The sequence below is a fragment of the Dermacentor andersoni genome, chromosome 6, assembly GCF_023375885.2.
Source record: "Dermacentor andersoni chromosome 6, qqDerAnde1_hic_scaffold, whole genome shotgun sequence".
In the NCBI taxonomy this organism is placed as follows: domain Eukaryota; kingdom Metazoa; phylum Arthropoda; class Arachnida; order Ixodida; family Ixodidae; genus Dermacentor; species Dermacentor andersoni.
Genome location: NC_092819.1, coordinates 76,926,195 through 76,943,074, shown reverse-complemented (window position 1 = coordinate 76,943,074; position 16,880 = coordinate 76,926,195). Strand labels below are relative to the sequence as shown.

The 16,880-nt window shown below is 51.8% G+C and overlaps 1 protein-coding gene across 2 annotated transcripts in view; it reads left to right on the top strand.

Annotated features, from left to right (window-relative positions):
- The window catches only part of LOC126522397 (prestin-like), a 294,487-nt gene that overhangs the window by 59,263 nt on the left and 218,344 nt on the right, over window positions 1-16,880 (top strand). Inside the window, exon 1 of one of the 2 annotated variants that reach the window (XM_050171142.3) lies at window positions 1,168-2,729. The exons of the other annotated variant lie outside the window; for it this stretch is intronic. Within the exon in view, the coding sequence (XP_050027099.1) occupies window positions 2,666-2,729 (64 nt within the window). The 5' untranslated portion in view covers window positions 1,168-2,665. Of the gene's footprint in view, window positions 1-1,167; window positions 2,730-16,880 lie in introns of those variants that run through there. 2 annotated transcript variants of the gene reach the window in all.

The window sequence follows — 16,880 nt, the reverse complement described above, 5'->3', positions numbered from 1 at the left end:
TATTAAAGACAGCTTCAATTGTAAGAAGTTAAATCGCGTGCAACTGCCGGTTTCCGCGCAAGATACCTCCGAGGTGCAATATATAGGAGTCACTTATCAGTCAGATTTAGCGAACTATGAATTCGGGCAGGATGAGAATGTTGCGGCAATTCAGCACAATTACGGCGCCGTTAGCAAACGTGTACAAACGGCGAATGCTTGAAAAACGTTTTTCGCTGCGAAGCACTGACAGCGTCTCACAGTGAACATAGACATCACACAGCGCATGACGCGCCGGCTTTGAAAGTCCAAGTCCACCATCACGTGGTTAGCAAAAACGGAAACCACGGTAGTAAAAATTGTGACCGCTCCAAATGACTGGAAGCAATCGGTTTGCCAAAACGTGTCACGCATTAGCTAAAAACTTTCTTTCGGTGAAATAAAAGCTGCTAGGAGGATGCTAAGCTGTCACACTAGCCTCGAGTTAACAGTACCAGCAATGTTGTTATCGTCAAAACTTGTTATCTCGCGGAAAATTTCTAACTCACGGAATCCTCCACAGGGCGGGAGGTTCCACAACGCAAGAATATCTCCGCCATCGCGCCGACGCAAACACGACAGTGTGACGGTGAAGTTAAAGATTACATGTTTTCTTCTTATCCAAATCTTGGCTACAAAGCAGCAAAGAACAGCAACAATATTAACCGGATGAAATAAGGATTTATAAATAAATTTATCAATCTTTTCTCCAATCGACAGATTGTAGAGATGTTGATTTCGTATGATGAACACCAGACGTCGACGGTGATAGAAAAACGAGCGGAGGCAACTGCTATCGCACAGTGGCCTTTAAGCGAGCAACCGCACGATTCCTCTTCGAGGGACTCGAATACTTCGGCGTCTCTCTCTGCCGTCGTCGACAGAGTGAAGCACCCGACACACGCAGCAAAAGCACGCCACTTGTCGTTAGCGGCTGCTTTTCTTTCACTGAGACTTCAAGCCGCGCTCCCGATAGCTATGCGCATATATCACCGTTTTGAAGGGTTACACGAGTGTGTCGGTGACAAACGCGGAACGGGAGTGTTTTGCGCTGGAGTGATCGAGAGTGGCGTTGATGCCGAAGGTCATCTCCGCTAGCCGGCGTTGATCGGCTCCTTAGAAAAGATACGCGGCTCCCTTTACTAGAGTCGGTGTTCGCCGCGTGTGTGCTCAAGATCTCGAGTTAAGCGAGGCCGGCGCTAGACGCGTGGAAGCCGCGGGTTGCAGTCAGTGTTATTTATCAGCTGGCCTAGAGAACGCCTCCCCCGTCGCGACGGATGCGCAGGCCAAGCCACTCTCTGTCTCGCTTCTCCATGGTGAGCCCGCGTTGCTGATCGTCGCAGAGCGCGCTACGGCGGGATCTCCTCCTCTTCCCGCGCGGCGGGAGATCGAGTTTTTACGCGTCCACCCGCTTCCCCGGACGCCACAGTCGACGACCGGCCCTAGGCGGCCCTCCTACACTGCATTCGCCGCACCACAGAAGCAGTGGAAGCTGCCGCTGCTGCTGCTGTTGCTGCAGCTATCTCGCTGTAGAACCAGAGGCACGTCGACAGCTCCCGGTTCCACGCGGAATACGATAGCCTCCGGCGACTCCGTGAGCGCCAGCAACCGGGCCTCACCGCCGATATCGGAGAAAAGACACCAACGGAAGAGAAAAGGGCGCAACACGTGGTTTCTTTATTTCTCTCTCTCTCTCATCAGGAGCCGCGCCTACATCTGCGCCTCCCCTGACTTGGCCTCGGCCAGGAAGGAAACCCGACACAAGAAACGCAAAAAAGCAGCGACCTGCGGAAGGAAGGAGACCGCGTGTATAGGCCGATCGGCAGCGCGAACTCTTTTCTTTGTTTCCTCGGCTCGTAATACGCCTCGAACGTTCGACGCGGCGAGAGAGCTGCTGCGGCACTTGTGGCGGTGTTTTGGGGCGGAGTGGCAGCGGCGTGGATCAAGGCGAGCGAGCAGGGGCCGCGTTTGTGCGCGGAGCGAGCGTGAGGCGGCTCTTTCGGGTGGGCGCCCGCGTGGAGACCACGCGTCAACGTGACTAACGGAGCCTGTCAAAGCCTCGAGGACCCGCGGAGAGAAGGGCGAGCGCGGATCAACGAAAGAACACGATAGTTTTCTGGGCGGTTTCCCAAGAGAAAGCCACTCACGGACTCACCTCCCACTCGGAACTTGCGCGTGAGTGTCTTGAGCGTGCGCCAGGACAAAGTACTTGACATCGGACTTGGTCGCCTGCGAAGACTGATCGTGCGCCGATCTTGCGACACGGTGGATAAGCGCTGGCGTTGGTCGTGCTACTAATTTGATTAGAAAGAACGGACTTCTCGCGAGATACGGTGCGCGGACGCTTCTTCGTGCTGGGAATCCTGTGACGCTTCGCTGTCTCGGGGAGCTCATCGCCGAAGCACTGTTGACGCTTCGGAAGTGTGTGTATGCTGCGCCGAGCCATCTTTGCTGAGAATCGGGAAGGCTCGACATCACTCGACATCTAGCCTGCGTCGTTCCGTTTTTTTTTTTTTTTTTTTTTTTGTCGCTACTAGCGTGGTAGTGAGTGAACGCTCTCATCGACAGAACTGTGTGACTACCGTTGTCCTCTGAAACTCCTTGGTTTGACGTGTGAGGATCTCCCCGGCTAGTCTGATTAAGCAAGATGAGACCACCTCGTCGCAGGACCGGAAGCTGGAATGAGTACGAACTGCTGTTGGAAGACGACCGTGAGTAGTTGCTTTGCCTAAAGCGGCTTTGGGAATTCAGATGAGACAAATAAAACACGTGTCTATTTTTTTTTTTTTTTTTTGGGGGGGGGGAGGGGGGCATTCACTGGCATGGCGGTTTCATCTATATACTTAGAGCCTGAGCCGCTTTTCAACACGCTAAGCACTTTTCTTTGCAGAAATGAATTTCACTGTTTCAACAACTCTCTCATTTTATTGTAAAGTCTGTTTATATTCGCCGAATGCACACATCCCCAGCGGCGAACGTGCGAGCGCGAGGTCATGCACCTTGTGTCGCATGTGTTTCGATTGTTCTCGTCTTGGTTGATGTACAATGTAGAACAAAATAACATCTGTAGAGGCAACGACGCGATGTTTTGAGTAGCTGAACACTTATCTTTCGTTTCCCGCGTCTTTCTGCCGCCAAGTAAGACCACTGCAAGAATCTACAAGACGAGGTTTAAGTTGTTTTCGTTCTTTCTTTTTTTCTATCTTTCTTTTTTTTTTCGGCGACCATATGTTATAGCTGGTCCAATATTTCAAATTTATTCGTCTTTTGTCACCTCTGCCAACGCATTGAGTGCCCGCATTTTCTTACGACACACGCACATAAATTTTTGTTATATATATACCAACAAAATCTGGGGGAACCCGTGAGTATATCATCAAAACTGAATGCTGGGACAGTTTGTGTAGTTCCATCTTAACAAAAAACCAGCACGAAAGACATGGGCTGGAATTTTAAAATAATATAGCCTGAAAATTGACATTAAAGACTAGTTAGTATTCATTCAATATCATTCTTAAATGACAAAATTCTAATTAAGTGTCCTTTTCTTTTTACCTACTGCCGCCCGATTCATGGCCGATCCCCCGTAGTTGGTTGAGCCGTATCAGTAGGCACCAAACCCAGCCGAAGCGCCGACCAGCGCCCGCCTTTGTCGTAGCTTTGCTCGCCTAAGTCTTTTTCGCGCTCGTTTTTTGTTAAGCCGGACCCACAACTTTGCTCTAAAGCTCTGCATGTCGGACGCACTGTCATGTTATATACATGTTTGGTAGCCTTTTTGCTGACTTTTTCTTCGCGCATTTACTTAGATATCTCAACGAATAATATATGCACTCTTAGCGCACTTTTCGCGGCTAGCTGCCATTGTGTATCGAGGCGGTTCGGCAAGCGGCGAACAATGACTTAACGTTGCCTCGACACGCTGTTCGCAGCCAGCACCCACGCTGAACGCGCGCGTCTGTAACACCGCTTATAAATGTTTGTACCCCGCGCCGTCACCATTAGCAGTTCGTGTGACACTTCCTGACGTTCCCAAGCTGCACAGCTGCAGGGCTGTCAAGCACGATATCTTTTTTATTAACCTTCGAACTGTGAGGTATAGTGTCGCTGCTGTAGGCTCAGCTGTCGGAAAAAAATACAACTAAGTAAAAACCAGGGTGATATATATATAGGGAGGTCAACCAGACAAGCGTCCGGTTTACTACCCTACACTGGGGGAATGGAGAAAGGGAGAGAGAGAGTACTGAGCGCACGTGGGACGATCGCACAGCAAAAAAAAGAAGTAGGAGATGGTGTAGCAGCGCCGCTCTCTTGCTCTCTGCACTCGAAAGGTCCAGAAATTAACCCTCTAACAATCTATGTTTAGGCATGTTAATATTTCAAATGTTCGGGCCTCACTCCGATGCTGATTCAGATTTCATTTCTATATCTGAGTATATTTACAGTTTAGCTGTTCAAGTAGCGAAATTCTTTAATCGAATCGAAAATGAATACTTTAGAAAATCAATCTTCGATTACCGAATCTAATACCCAATATCCCACTGTCGCTTTCTAAACAAAGTTAAGTGTAAAGGTCTGTGAAGTCCAGTTGGCCAAAAAGAAAAAATGGAAAAGGACTCATTTACGTTATGTAATAAATATATTGCCTTTAACGGCTTTAGGTCAGGTCAAGTGACAGCTTGTAAATGCCATGTCGTGCGTGCCATGCCGTGCATATCGTGATATATAGATGGAGTTAAAGAAAGGACCACGACGTCATCACCACCACGAACTGCCCACCTAGTGGCCCAAGCTAGTAGACAGTTTGGGTCACTGGGTCGGCGTAAGAGGCTGCATAGATATATAGAGTCAAAGTGCCTGAAGTAGGCGAAGAATGCTTCGCATTAAAATGAAGCGGACCCGCCAAGGCAGCTCACTGGGTATGGCGTTGCGGTGCTCACTGAGAGGTCGTGGGTTTGACCCCCGCAGCGGCGGCCGAATTTCAGTAGGGTCCAAACGTCAAAGCCGCTCGTGTACAACTCTAGGTGCATATCAAAGCACCCCAGGTGGTTAAAAATTAATCGGGAGACCCCCACCACGGCGTTCATAATAATCAAAACGGGGTTTCGGCACTCCCAAATTATAGAAGAAAGAAAAAAAGAAGGAAGAACAAGAACAAGAAACGATAATGTGAAAGTATGTGGTGCACCACTGGCTATGACGGCACTCATGACTTTCTAACCACTAACATCGCTCCTTCTCCCCGTAGACAGAAACAATTAACTGTTGTTGTCCCTTATCGTATTCTATAGCAGTAAAGAAGGCTCAACAATTTCAACTAGTGAATTCTTGAATTGAATGCGAATCGAATAGCAAGGACTATTCTATTTGTGTTCGAACTATGTAATATTCGCACAACCTTCCTTAATATGAAAAAAAAAAAAACACGAGTGCTCCAATGCATGTAAATTTCGGTCGCCAGTGAAAAGAGAATTTTTTTTTTTTCGCGAAACGGACTATAGGTGGAGTCAAGGCAGGGCAGATATATTGTTCACGCACGTCTTGGAGCAACAATGGGTCACAACGGTTATGTAGGCGGAAACGTACACAGTGACAGAAGACCGGGCCACGTTGCCGCAGATTATGTGACTCTAGCGTACGACCATGCCCGTATCTACCACAGAGCGTCGGCCTCGTCGGCCTCATAGTTGTGAGGTTCGATTACCTCCTCGCGATGGCGGCAACGAAGGTGAGACGAGTAACACGTTCCAGCGGTTTTCTTTTTCGGTTTTTTTTTTCATTTGTCTCTATTGAAAAACGAAAAGCGAAGCATGAAAAGCAGCACACATGTCACGCTTTTATCTTGTTTAAATTAAGGTTTTTAGCGTCCCAAAGCAATTGACGCGGCGCGTGAGAAACTACGTATGCTTGCGAGACTCGGCACTCTTTTGGGGCGCCTAAAATTCTTTGACGTGTCTCAAAGAGAAAGGGAGAGATAAAGCAAGGGGAGGAGAGGCAGCGAGGTCGACCAGACGAGCGCCCGATTTGCTACCCTACAGTGGGGTTAAGGGAAAGTGGGCAATAGAAGCAAACTGCGCGTTATGGCACTAAGGCTTTTTTTTTTTTTTTTCAAGCTATTGCTTCATCTAGTAAGCGCAAAATAATATTAAAGGGACTGAAAACCAGTTTTCATGGTACCTCTATTTTAATGCAATGGAAATTTTACCGGTCAGAGGGTCTAATCATTAAGTGGTAATGGTGTACGTGCCGTGGAAGATTTTATTTTTTTAATCAGAATTTTTCGATCCGCAGTGAGGGTGTAGTCGTTCACTGGAAACATGCCGGAAAGCGGTGACAGGTGAGCTTGATAGCGATTATACGCCGGCATTAGTGGGAGGCAGACGGCAACTGCAGCCGTAACTGTAGAATAATCGACATTTGAGCGAGTTGGTGCTAGTTGAACATTTGAACATACAGTTGAAGGGACAGCGCAAGACGACGAAAGAAATTATTACGTGGGAGATTATTGAGGCCTACTATATCAGGAAAGAAGGATCGCGCTGTGTAAGCATGCCACTGTTACGTTTCGCCTACAACGCGCGGTAATGCCGGCGCGGATGCAACGGACGCCGGGGCTTTGTTCAAAGCGGCGGACATTTTGGCCCGTCCGACGCCGCCGCGACGCCTACCCGCCAAGCGTGTCCAGGCGTGTTTCAGTGCCACGTGTCTTCGTGTGTGCGTGTGTGTGTGTGTGCCCTCGCTTGTCAAAGCGCGGCAGCCGGGGAGCGGAGTTCCCCGAATGAGGAGCCTGGAGGTCTCTCGGCTCAACTGTTCGCGCCGTCGTGTGGGTGAGGGTTGGCAATGCGTCACTACACTCGGTTCAGCAGGTCTCTCGGCCCGACAGTTCGCGCCGTCGTGGGCTCCTGCTGCGCCGTCCCGTGACCTTCATCCCGTGACCTTCCCTCCTTCCCTTTTGGACCGCGACGCCGGGAGTATAAGAGCAGCTGCCCCCGGACGCCAGAGGAGAGGCTCCGATTTGTACTGTTGAGTTACGTGCTCTCCCGTCTCTCCACTTCGGTCGACCTGACCGGCCGCTCTTTTGCTATGTTAGAATAAACAAGTTGTTTTGTTACCAGTCTTCTCTTGCTTTGCCGGGACCTTCGGATGCTTCCAGTGCCCCAGGCCGCCAGGCCAACGCTACCCTTGGGGCTTGCGACCCATTGGCAATAACGGGCGTCAGCACCGAGACCCCAACAACTCGTGCCAGCGGTGCGATTACAACATCTGGTTGCCAGCGGTGAGATCGCGACAACGGAGGCCAGCAGCGAAGAGATGCGGTTGACTGTATGCTGAGCAGCACAACGACCATCCGGGAGCAGCGCAACGAGCCCTGTGTGATGACTGGTTGCCTGCAGCGGAACGACTGCGCTGAAGTCTTGGCTGCGAGGTTTGGTGAGTGCGGGACTTTCTTCTTCTGAGTTTTGCCAGGCTTTTGTTAGTGTTAGAAACAGAGCTGGTAATTGTGGTTGTCGTTGCTGCCGGGTTAGTTTACGGCAAGACAATAGTAGGCAGTAGAGAAAGCAGCATTCAGAGCAGCCATGGATTTGAAGTCGTTGCGCAAACCGAAATTGCTGGAGCTTGCGAGAGAGTTGGGTCTGGATGTCTCAGACAAACTCAGAAAACCAGAACTGCTAAGGGCTATTCTTGAGTTAGAAGCTGAGGATGACGAGCTGTCGGAATGCCTTGAGACCATTGAGGAGAGGGAGGAGCAAAAAGAGAAACAGGAGCGCGAACTTAAAGAACAAAAAGAGAAACAGGAGCGCGAACTTAAAGAACAGAAAGAGAAAGATGAGCGCGAACGTAAAGAGCAACAAGAGAAAGAAAGAGAGCGCGACCGTCAACACGCTTTGGAAATGAAGCGTCTCGAGTTAGAGATGGAACGCGCTCGTAATGGAAGTCAGGCACACGGTGCAGGAGAACGAGTATTGTTCAAAATGACTGACCTGATGCGGCCGTTTAAGCTTGGAGAGGACATTGGTTTGTTCCTGGTTAACTTTGAGCGAACGTGCGAGAAGCAGGGGTTCTCTCGGGAAACGTGGCCACAGCGCTTGCTCACTTTGCTACCCGGCGAGGCGGCCGACGTAGTCGCTCGCTTGGAGAGAGAGGAGGCAGAGGATTTCGACAAAGTGAAATCGAGTCTGCTAAAAAAGTACCGGCTGTCAGCGGAGGCGTTCCGTCGGAAGTTTCGGGAAAATGAGAAAGGCAGAAGTGAGTCATATACAGAGTTTGCGTACAGGCTTATGTCAAACATGCAGGAGTGGCTCAAAGAAGAGAAAGCGTTTGGTGACCACGAGAAAGTTCTGCAGTGTTTCGGGCTAGAACAGTTTTATAGTCGGTTACCTGAGAACGTGCGGTACTGGGTCTTGGATAGGCCAGACGTTAGTACGGTGGCTAGAGCCGCTGAGTTAGCCGAGGAGTTTGTGACGCGTCGGGCTCGCGGAGCTAAGGACGGTCAAAAGGGTGAATTTGGCTCCAAGTTTGAGAGGCCAAAGTTCACGCCCTTGAGAGCAAAGGGGGATACACGTAGTGCGGATGCGAGTGAAAGCAGTCCGACCGAACGTACGGAGACGGCGGCAACCGAAGCCGAACGCAGAAAGCGGTTCGAGATGAGGCAAGCGCGCGTTTGTTATACGTGCCAGAAGCCGGGTCACTTTTCGGCGCAGTGTCCGACCGAACGTAAGGAGACGGCGGCAGCCGAAGCCGAACGCAGAAAGCGGTTCGAGGCGAGGCAAGCGCGCCTGTGTTATACGTGCCAGAAGCCGGGTCACTTTTCGGCGCAGTGCCCAGAAACAAAACCAAAAGTCGTGTTTTTTTCATTAGGCAGCACTGACGAGAACATCAAGCTTCTCGAGCCTTACATGCGAGACCTCCTCGTGAACGGCAAAGAGTGCCGAGTGCTTCGCGATACCGCAGCTACAATGGATGTAGTTCACCCCTCTTACGTAGAACCCGATATGTTCACGGGCGAGTGCGCATGGATCAAGCAAGCAGTGGAAGCTCATAGCGTGTGTCTGCCGGTAGCAAAAGTGCTTATTGAAGGACCTTTCGGAGCACTTGAGACGGAGGCCGCAGTGTCATCTATGCTGCCCCCCCAGTACCCGTACCTATTTTCGAACAGGTCCGATCACCTCCTGCGCGAGAAGGGGCTTTTGTTTGGTGAGGCTAGCGTTCAGGCCTTAACCAGATCGAAGGTTCAGGAGCTCGCTGCAAAGGCGATAGTTGCGGGGCCGACGTTGTTGAACGATGAAAAAGGGTCAGAGGCGCAGCAAGCTGGTATTCAGGGCACGCCCGAACGGGATAAAATTGAGCCTGTAGCGTTAAAGTCACCAGATAATGGAGAGGAAATTCCCGATGCGGGAAAGTTAGAAGAGCTTCCGGTCGAGCTTCCGGGACTAGGCTCAGTGACAAACAGGAAAGACACCGATCAAGTCATTAGTGACTTAATAAGTAAAGCATCGCTGTCGCCTGAGCAGAAAACAGAACTACACCAGCTCTTACAAGAGTTTCAAGGTCTGTTCTCTGAGAGGCCTGGTAGGACTTCTGTCCTTACTCATGACATAGAACTTACCTCCCCAGAGCCAGTACGATCCAAGGCGTACCGGGTGTCACCCCGCCAGAGCGATATTATGGAGGCTGAGGTAAAGAAAATGCTACAGCTCGGTGTTATTGAAGCGGGTGAGAGTGATTATACCTCCCCTTTGATTTTAGTTGAGGTACCGGGCAAGGAACCTCGTCCTTGCGTCGACTACCGCAGGCTTAATTCCATCACTAAGGATCAAATTTATCCGATCCCTAACATCGAGGAGCGCCTTGAGAGAGTGAGTAGCGCTCAGTTTATTTCCACCCTAGATCTTGTCAGGGGTTATTGGCAGGTTCCACTTACAGAAGAGGCTAGTAGGTATTGTTGGAATCGCACCGCTGGCCCGAGTTGTTGGGGTCTCGGTGCTGACGCCCGTTATTGCCAATGGGTCGCAAGCCCCAAGGGTAGCGTTGGCCTGGCGGCCTGGGGCACTGGAAGCATCCGAAGGTCCCGGCAAAGCATGAGAAGACTGGTAACAGAACAACTGGTTTATTCTAACATAGCAAAAGAGCGGCCGGTCAGGTCGACCGAATTGGAGAGACGGGAGAGCACGTAACTCAACAGTACAAATCGGAGCCTCTCTCTTGGCGTCCGGGGGCAGCTGCTCTTATACTCCCGGCGTCGCGGTCCAAAAGGGAAGGAGGGAAGGTCACGGGATGAAGGTCACGGGACGGCGCAGCAGGAGCCCACGACGGCGCGAACTGTCGGGCCGAGAGACCTGCTGAACCGAGTGTAGTGACGCATCGCCAACCTTCACCCACACGACGGCGTGAACAGTTGAGCCGAGAGACGTCCAGGCTCCTCATTCGGGGAACTCCGCTCCCCGGCTGCCGCGCTTTGACAAGCGAGGGCACACACACACACACGCACACACGAAGACACGTGGCACTGAAACACGCCTGGACACGCTTGGCGGGTAGGCGTTGCGGCGGCGTCGAACAGGCCAAAATGTCCGCCGTTTTGAACAAAGCCCCGGCGTCCGTTGCATCCGCGCCGGCATTACCGCGCGTTGTAGGCGAAACGTAACAGACCGCCCCGCCGGGGGAAGGAGATCCCGATGGTCAGGGGACTGCATCCGCTGTCCGTAGGGATGTCGCTCGATGATGCTCATAACCGAAGTTGGGCGTCCTTGGCGTTTCTTGAGCGCAGCGCACAGAGAAGGCCTCGTTCTCACGTTCAGGTGCACACAGGACACTGCAAAGTGACTTCGGGAGAGTTGACATTTTTGTTCTCGTTTCCGGCAAGCGTTAGAACCACGCCTGAAAGTCAACCGCTCAGTCAGCAAGCACGGCACAACCCTCACTAAGCCCTGCCAGGCTCTTTCCCCTTTTATACTGCTGCCTAGTTCCTTACAGTAGTTTAGCAGCACTCAGAACGCGTCCATAAATCGGAAAAATTGCACTAAAAAGCACATCATCACTTTGAAACACTACACAAAAGCAATAAGTTAAAAAAAAATCCTGCCTCAGGAAGAAAAACATCAGTAACAAGCAATTTTGAGGCTGATTCCCACGTTAGGGGCTTCGACTTAAGCCATCGGCGTTACCGTTGAGACTCCCCTTTTTGTAACGCACCTCAAAGGAATATTGTTGCAAAGCGAGGCTCCAGCGCAGGAGGCGGCCATTTTTGGGAGAGATGGTCTGCAGCCATTGGAGAGGGCAGTGATCCGTTTCAATGATAAACCTCGAGCCGGCTAGGTAACATGACAATTTCTGAACGGCCCACACGATACACGCACACTCTTTCTCGGTAGCGCTATACGCCTGCTCACGACTCGTCAGCTTACGACTAGCATACAGGACGGGGTGTTCTACTTCTCCATTTTCCCGTTGGCACAGTACAACGCCCATGCCTCGCTCACTAGCATCACACTGAACAACGAACCCTTTTGTGTAGTCGGGCGATCGTAGCACCGGCTGGCTTGTTAGGGCGCTCTTTAGGGCGCTAAAAGCCCTTTCCTTCGTCTCCTCCCAGACGACTGTTTGCGGCTCTGTCTTTCTTAGAGCATCCGTCAAGGGAGCCGCGATATCAGAGTATCTGGGGATGTACCTCTGATAGTAGCCGGCGACACCTAAGAACGACCGAATATCGGTCTTCGTGCGCGGTCGCGGGAAGTCTCGCACAGCGGCCACCTTTATTTCAGAGGGGCGGCGACGACCCCGACCAATCACGTGTCCGAGGTAGACAACCTCGGCCTGTGCTAACTGGCACTTGGGAGCCTTGACTGTCAAGCCCGCATCGCGCAGGCGGGTTAGCACTGCCCGCAAGTGCGCCATATGTTCCGGCCAGGATGCGGAGAATATCGCTACGTCGTCTAGATACGGTAAAGCGAATTCTTGCTGTCCCCGCAATACTTTATCCATGAGGCTTGAAAAGCAGTATGGCGCGTTCTTCAAACCAAAACTCAAAACTTTAGGACGGAATGTCCCCATTGGAGAAATGAATGCCGCATACCTACTAGCCTCTTCTGTAAGTGGAACCTGCCAATAACCCCTGACAAGATCTAGGGTGGAAATAAACTGAGCGCTACTCACTCTCTCAAGGCGCTCCTCGATGTTAGGGATCGGATAAATTTGATCCTTAGTGATGGAATTAAGCCTGCGGTAGTCGACGCAAGGACGAGGTTCCTTGCCCGGTACCTCAACTAAAATCAAAGGGGAGGTATAATCACTCTCACCCGCTTCAATAACACCGAGCTGTAGCATTTTCGTTACCTCAGCCTCCATAATATCGCTCTGGCGGGGTGACACCCGGTACGCCTTGGATCGTACTGGCTCTGGGGAGGTAAGTTCTATGTCATGAGTAAGGACAGAAGTCCTACCAGGCCTCTCAGAGAACAGACCTTGAAACTCTTGTAAGAGCTGGTGTAGTTCGGTTTTCTGCTCAGGCGACAGCGATGCTTTACTTATTAAGTCACTAATGACTTGATCGGCGTCTTTCCTGTTTGTCACTGAGCCTAGTCCCGGAAGCTCTTCTAACTTTCCCGCATCGGGAATTTCCTCTCCAGTATCTGGTGCCTTGAACGCTACAGGCTCAATTTTATCCCGTTCGGGCGTGCTCTGAATACTAGCTTGCTGCGCCTCTGACCCTTTTTCATCGTTCAACAACGTCGGCCCCGCAACTACCGCCTTTGCAGCGAGCTCCCGAACCTTCGATCTGGTTAAGGCCTGAACGCTAGCCTCACCAAACAAAAGCCCCTTCTCGCGCAGGAGGTGATCGGACCTGTTCGAAAATAGGTACGGGTACTGGGGGGGCAGCATAGATGACACTGCGGCCTCCGTCTCAAGTGCTCCGAAAGGTCCTTCAATAAGCACTTTTGCTACCGGCAGACACACGCTATGAGCTTCCACTGCTTGCTTGATCCATGCGCACTCGCCCGTGAACATATCGGGTTCTACGTAAGAGGGGTGAACTACATCCATCGTAGCTGCGGAATCGCGAAGCACTCGGCACTCTTTCCCGTTCACGAGGAGGTCTCGCATGTAAGGCTCGAGAAGCTTCATGTTCTCGTCAGTGCTGCATATAGACAAAAACACGACTTGTGTTTTTGTTTCTGGACACTGCGCCGAAAAGTGACCCGGCTTCTGGCACGTATAACAAACGCGCGCTTGCCTCGTCTCGAACCGCTTTCTGCGTTCGGCTTCGGTTGCCGCCGTTTCCTTACGTTCGGTCGGACTGCTTTCACTCGCATCCGCACTACGTGTATCCCCCTTTGCCCTCATGGTTGTGAACTTCGGCCTCTCAAACTTGGAGCCAAATTCACCCTTTTGACCGTCCTTAGCTCCGCGAGCCCGACGCGTCACAAACTCCTCGGCTAACTCAGCGGCTCTAGCCACCGTACTAACGTCTGGCCTATCCAAGACCCAGTACCGCACGTTCTCAGGTAACCGACTATAAAACTGTTCTAGCCCGAAACACTGCAGAACTTTCTCGTGGTCACCAAACGCTTTCTCTTCTTTGAGCCACTCCTGCATGTTTGACATAAGCCTGTACGCAAACTCTGTATATGACTCACTTTTGCCTTTCTCATTTTCCCGAAACTTCCGGCGGAACGCCTCCGCTGACAGCCGGTACTTTTTTAGCAGACTCGATTTCACTTTGTCGAAATCCTCTGCCTCCTCTCTCTCCAAGCGAGCGACTACGTCGGCCGCCTCGCCGGGTAGCAAAGTGAGCAAGCGCTGTGGCCACGTTTCCCGAGAGAACCCCTGCTTCTCGCACGTTCGCTCAAAGTTAACCAGGTACAAACCAATGTCCTCTCCAAGCTTAAACGGCCGCATCAGGTCAGTCATTTTGAACAATACTCGTTCTCCTGCACCGTGTGCCTGACTTCCATTACGAGCGCGTTCCATCTCTAACTCGAGACGCTTCATTTCCAACGCGTGTTGACGGTCGCGCTCTTCTTTTTCTTTCTCTTTTTGTTCTTTAAGTTCACGCTCATCTTTCTCTTTCTGTTCTTTACGTTCGCGCTCATCTTTCTCTTTCTGTTCTTTAAGTTCGCGCTCCTGTTTCTCTTTTTGTTCTTTACGTTCGCGCTCCTGTTTCTCTTTTTGCTCCTCCCTCTCCTCAATGGTCTCAAGGCATTCCGACAGCTCGTCATCCTCAGCTTCTAACTCAAGAATAGCCCTTAGCAGTTCTGGTTTTCTGAGTTTGTCTGAGACATCCAGACCCAACTCTCTCGCAAGCTCCAACAATTTCGGTTTGCGCAACGACTTCAAATCCATGGCTGCTCTGAATGCTGCTTTCTCTACTGCCTACTATTGTCTTGCCGCAAACTAACCCGGTAGCAACGACAACCACAATTACCAGCTCTGTTTCTAACACTAACAAAAGCCTGGCAAAACTCAGAAGAAGAAAGTCCCGCACTCACCAAACCTCGCAGCCAAGACTTCAGCGCAGTCGTTCCGCTGCAGGCAACCAGTCATCACACAGGGCTCGTTGCGCTGCTCCCGGATGGTCGTTGTGCTGCTCAGCATACAGTCAACCGCATCTCTTCGCTGCTGGCCTCCGTTGTCGCGATCTCACCGCTGCCAACCAGATGTTGGAATCGCACCGCTGGCCCGAGTTGTTGGGGTCTCGGTGCTGACGCCCGTTATTGCCAATGGGTCGCAAGCCCCAAGGGTAGCGTTGGCCTGGCGGCCTGGGGCACTGGAAGCATCCGAAGGTCCCGGCAAAGCATGAGAAGACTGGTAACAGAACAACTGGTTTATTCTAACATAGCAAAAGAGCGGCCGGTCAGGTCGACCGAATTGGAGAGACGGGAGAGCACGTAACTCAACAGTACAAATCGGAGCCTCTCTCTTGGCGTCCGGGGGCAGCTGCTCTTATACTCCCGGCGTCGCGGTCCAAAAGGGAAGGAGGGAAGGTCACGGGATGAAGGTCACGGGACGGCGCAGCAGGAGCCCACGACGGCGCGAACTGTCGGGCCGAGAGACCTGCTGAACCGAGTGTAGTGACGCATCGCCAACCTTCACCCACACGACGGCGTGAACAGTTGAGCCGAGAGACGTCCAGGCTCCTCATTCGGGGAACTCCGCTCCCCGGCTGCCGCGCTTTGACAAGCGAGGGCACACACACACACACGCACACACGAAGACACGTGGCACTGAAACACGCCTGGACACGCTTGGCGGGTAGGCGTTGCGGCGGCGTCGAACAGGCCAAAATATCCGCCGTTTTGAACAAAGCCCCGGCGTCCGTTGCATCCGCGCCGGCATTACCGCGCGTTGTAGGCGAAACGTAACAGTATGCGGCGTTCATTTCACCAATGGGGACATTCCGTCCTAAAGTTTTGAGTTTTGGTTTGAAGAACGCGCCATACTGCTTTTCAAGCCTCATGGATAAAGTGTTGCGGGGACAGCAAGAATTCGCTTTACCGTATCTAGACGACGTAGCGATATTCTCCGCATCCTGGCCGGAACATATGGCGCACTTGCGGGCAGTGCTAACCCGCCTGCGCGATGCGGGCTTGACAGTCAAGGCTCCCAAGTGCCAGTTAGCACAGGCCGAGGTTGTCTACCTCGGACACGTGATTGGTCGGGGTCGTCGCCGCCCCTCTGAAATAAAAGTGGCCGCTATGCGAGACTTCCCGCAACCGCGCACGAAGACCGATATTCGGTCGTTCTTAGGTGTCGCCGGCTATTATCAGAGGTACATTCCCAGGTACTCTGATATCGCGTCTCCCTTGACGGATGCTCTAAGAAAGACAGAGCCGCAAACAGTCGTCTGGGATGAGACGAAGGAAAGAGCTTTTAGCGCCCTAAAGAGCGCCCTAACAAGCCAGCCTGTGCTACGATCGCCCGACTACTCAAAAGGGTTCGTTGTTCAGTGTGATGCTAGTGAGCGAGGCATGGGCGTTGTACTGTGCCAACGGGAAAATGGAGAAGTAGAACACCCCGTCCTGTATGCTAGTCGTAAGCTGACCAGTCGTGAGCAGGCGTATAGCGCCACCGAGAAAGAGTGTGCGTGTATCGTGTGGGCCGTTCAGAAATTGTCATGTTACCTAGCCGGCTCGAGGTTTATCATTGAAACGGATCACTGCCCTCTCCAATGGCTGCAGACCATCTCTCCCAAAAATGGCCGCCTCCTGCGCTGGAGCCTCGCTTTGCAACAATATTCCTTTGAGGTGCGTTACAAAAAGGGGAGTCTCAACGGTAACGCCGATGGCTTAAGTCGAAGCCCCTAACGTGGGAATCAGCCTCAAAATTGCTCGTTACTGATGTTTTTCTTCCTGAGGCAGGATTTTTTTTAACTTATTGCTTTTGTGTAGTGTTTCAAAGTGATGATGTGCTTTTTAGTGCAATTTTTCCGATTTGTGGACGCGTTCTGAGTGCTGCTACACTACTGTAAGGAACTAGGCAGCAGTATAAAAGGGGAAAGAGCCTGGCAGGGCTTAGTGAGGGTTGTGCCGTGCTTGCTAACTGAGCGGTTGACTTTTGGCGTGGTTCTAACGCTTGCCGGAAACGAGAACAAAAATGTCAACTCTCCCGAAGTCACTTTGCAGTGTCCTGTGTGCACCTGAACGTGAGAACGAGGCCTTCTCTGTGCGCTGCGCTCAAGAAACGCCCAAGGACGCCCAACTTCGGTTATGAGCATCATCGAGCGACATCCCTCCGGACAGCGGATGCAGTCCCCTGACCATCGGGATCTCCTTCCCCCGGCGGGGCGGTCTGTTACGTTTCGCCTACAACGCGCGGTAATGCCGGCGCGGATGCAACGGACGCCGGGGCTTTGTTCAAAGCGGCGGACA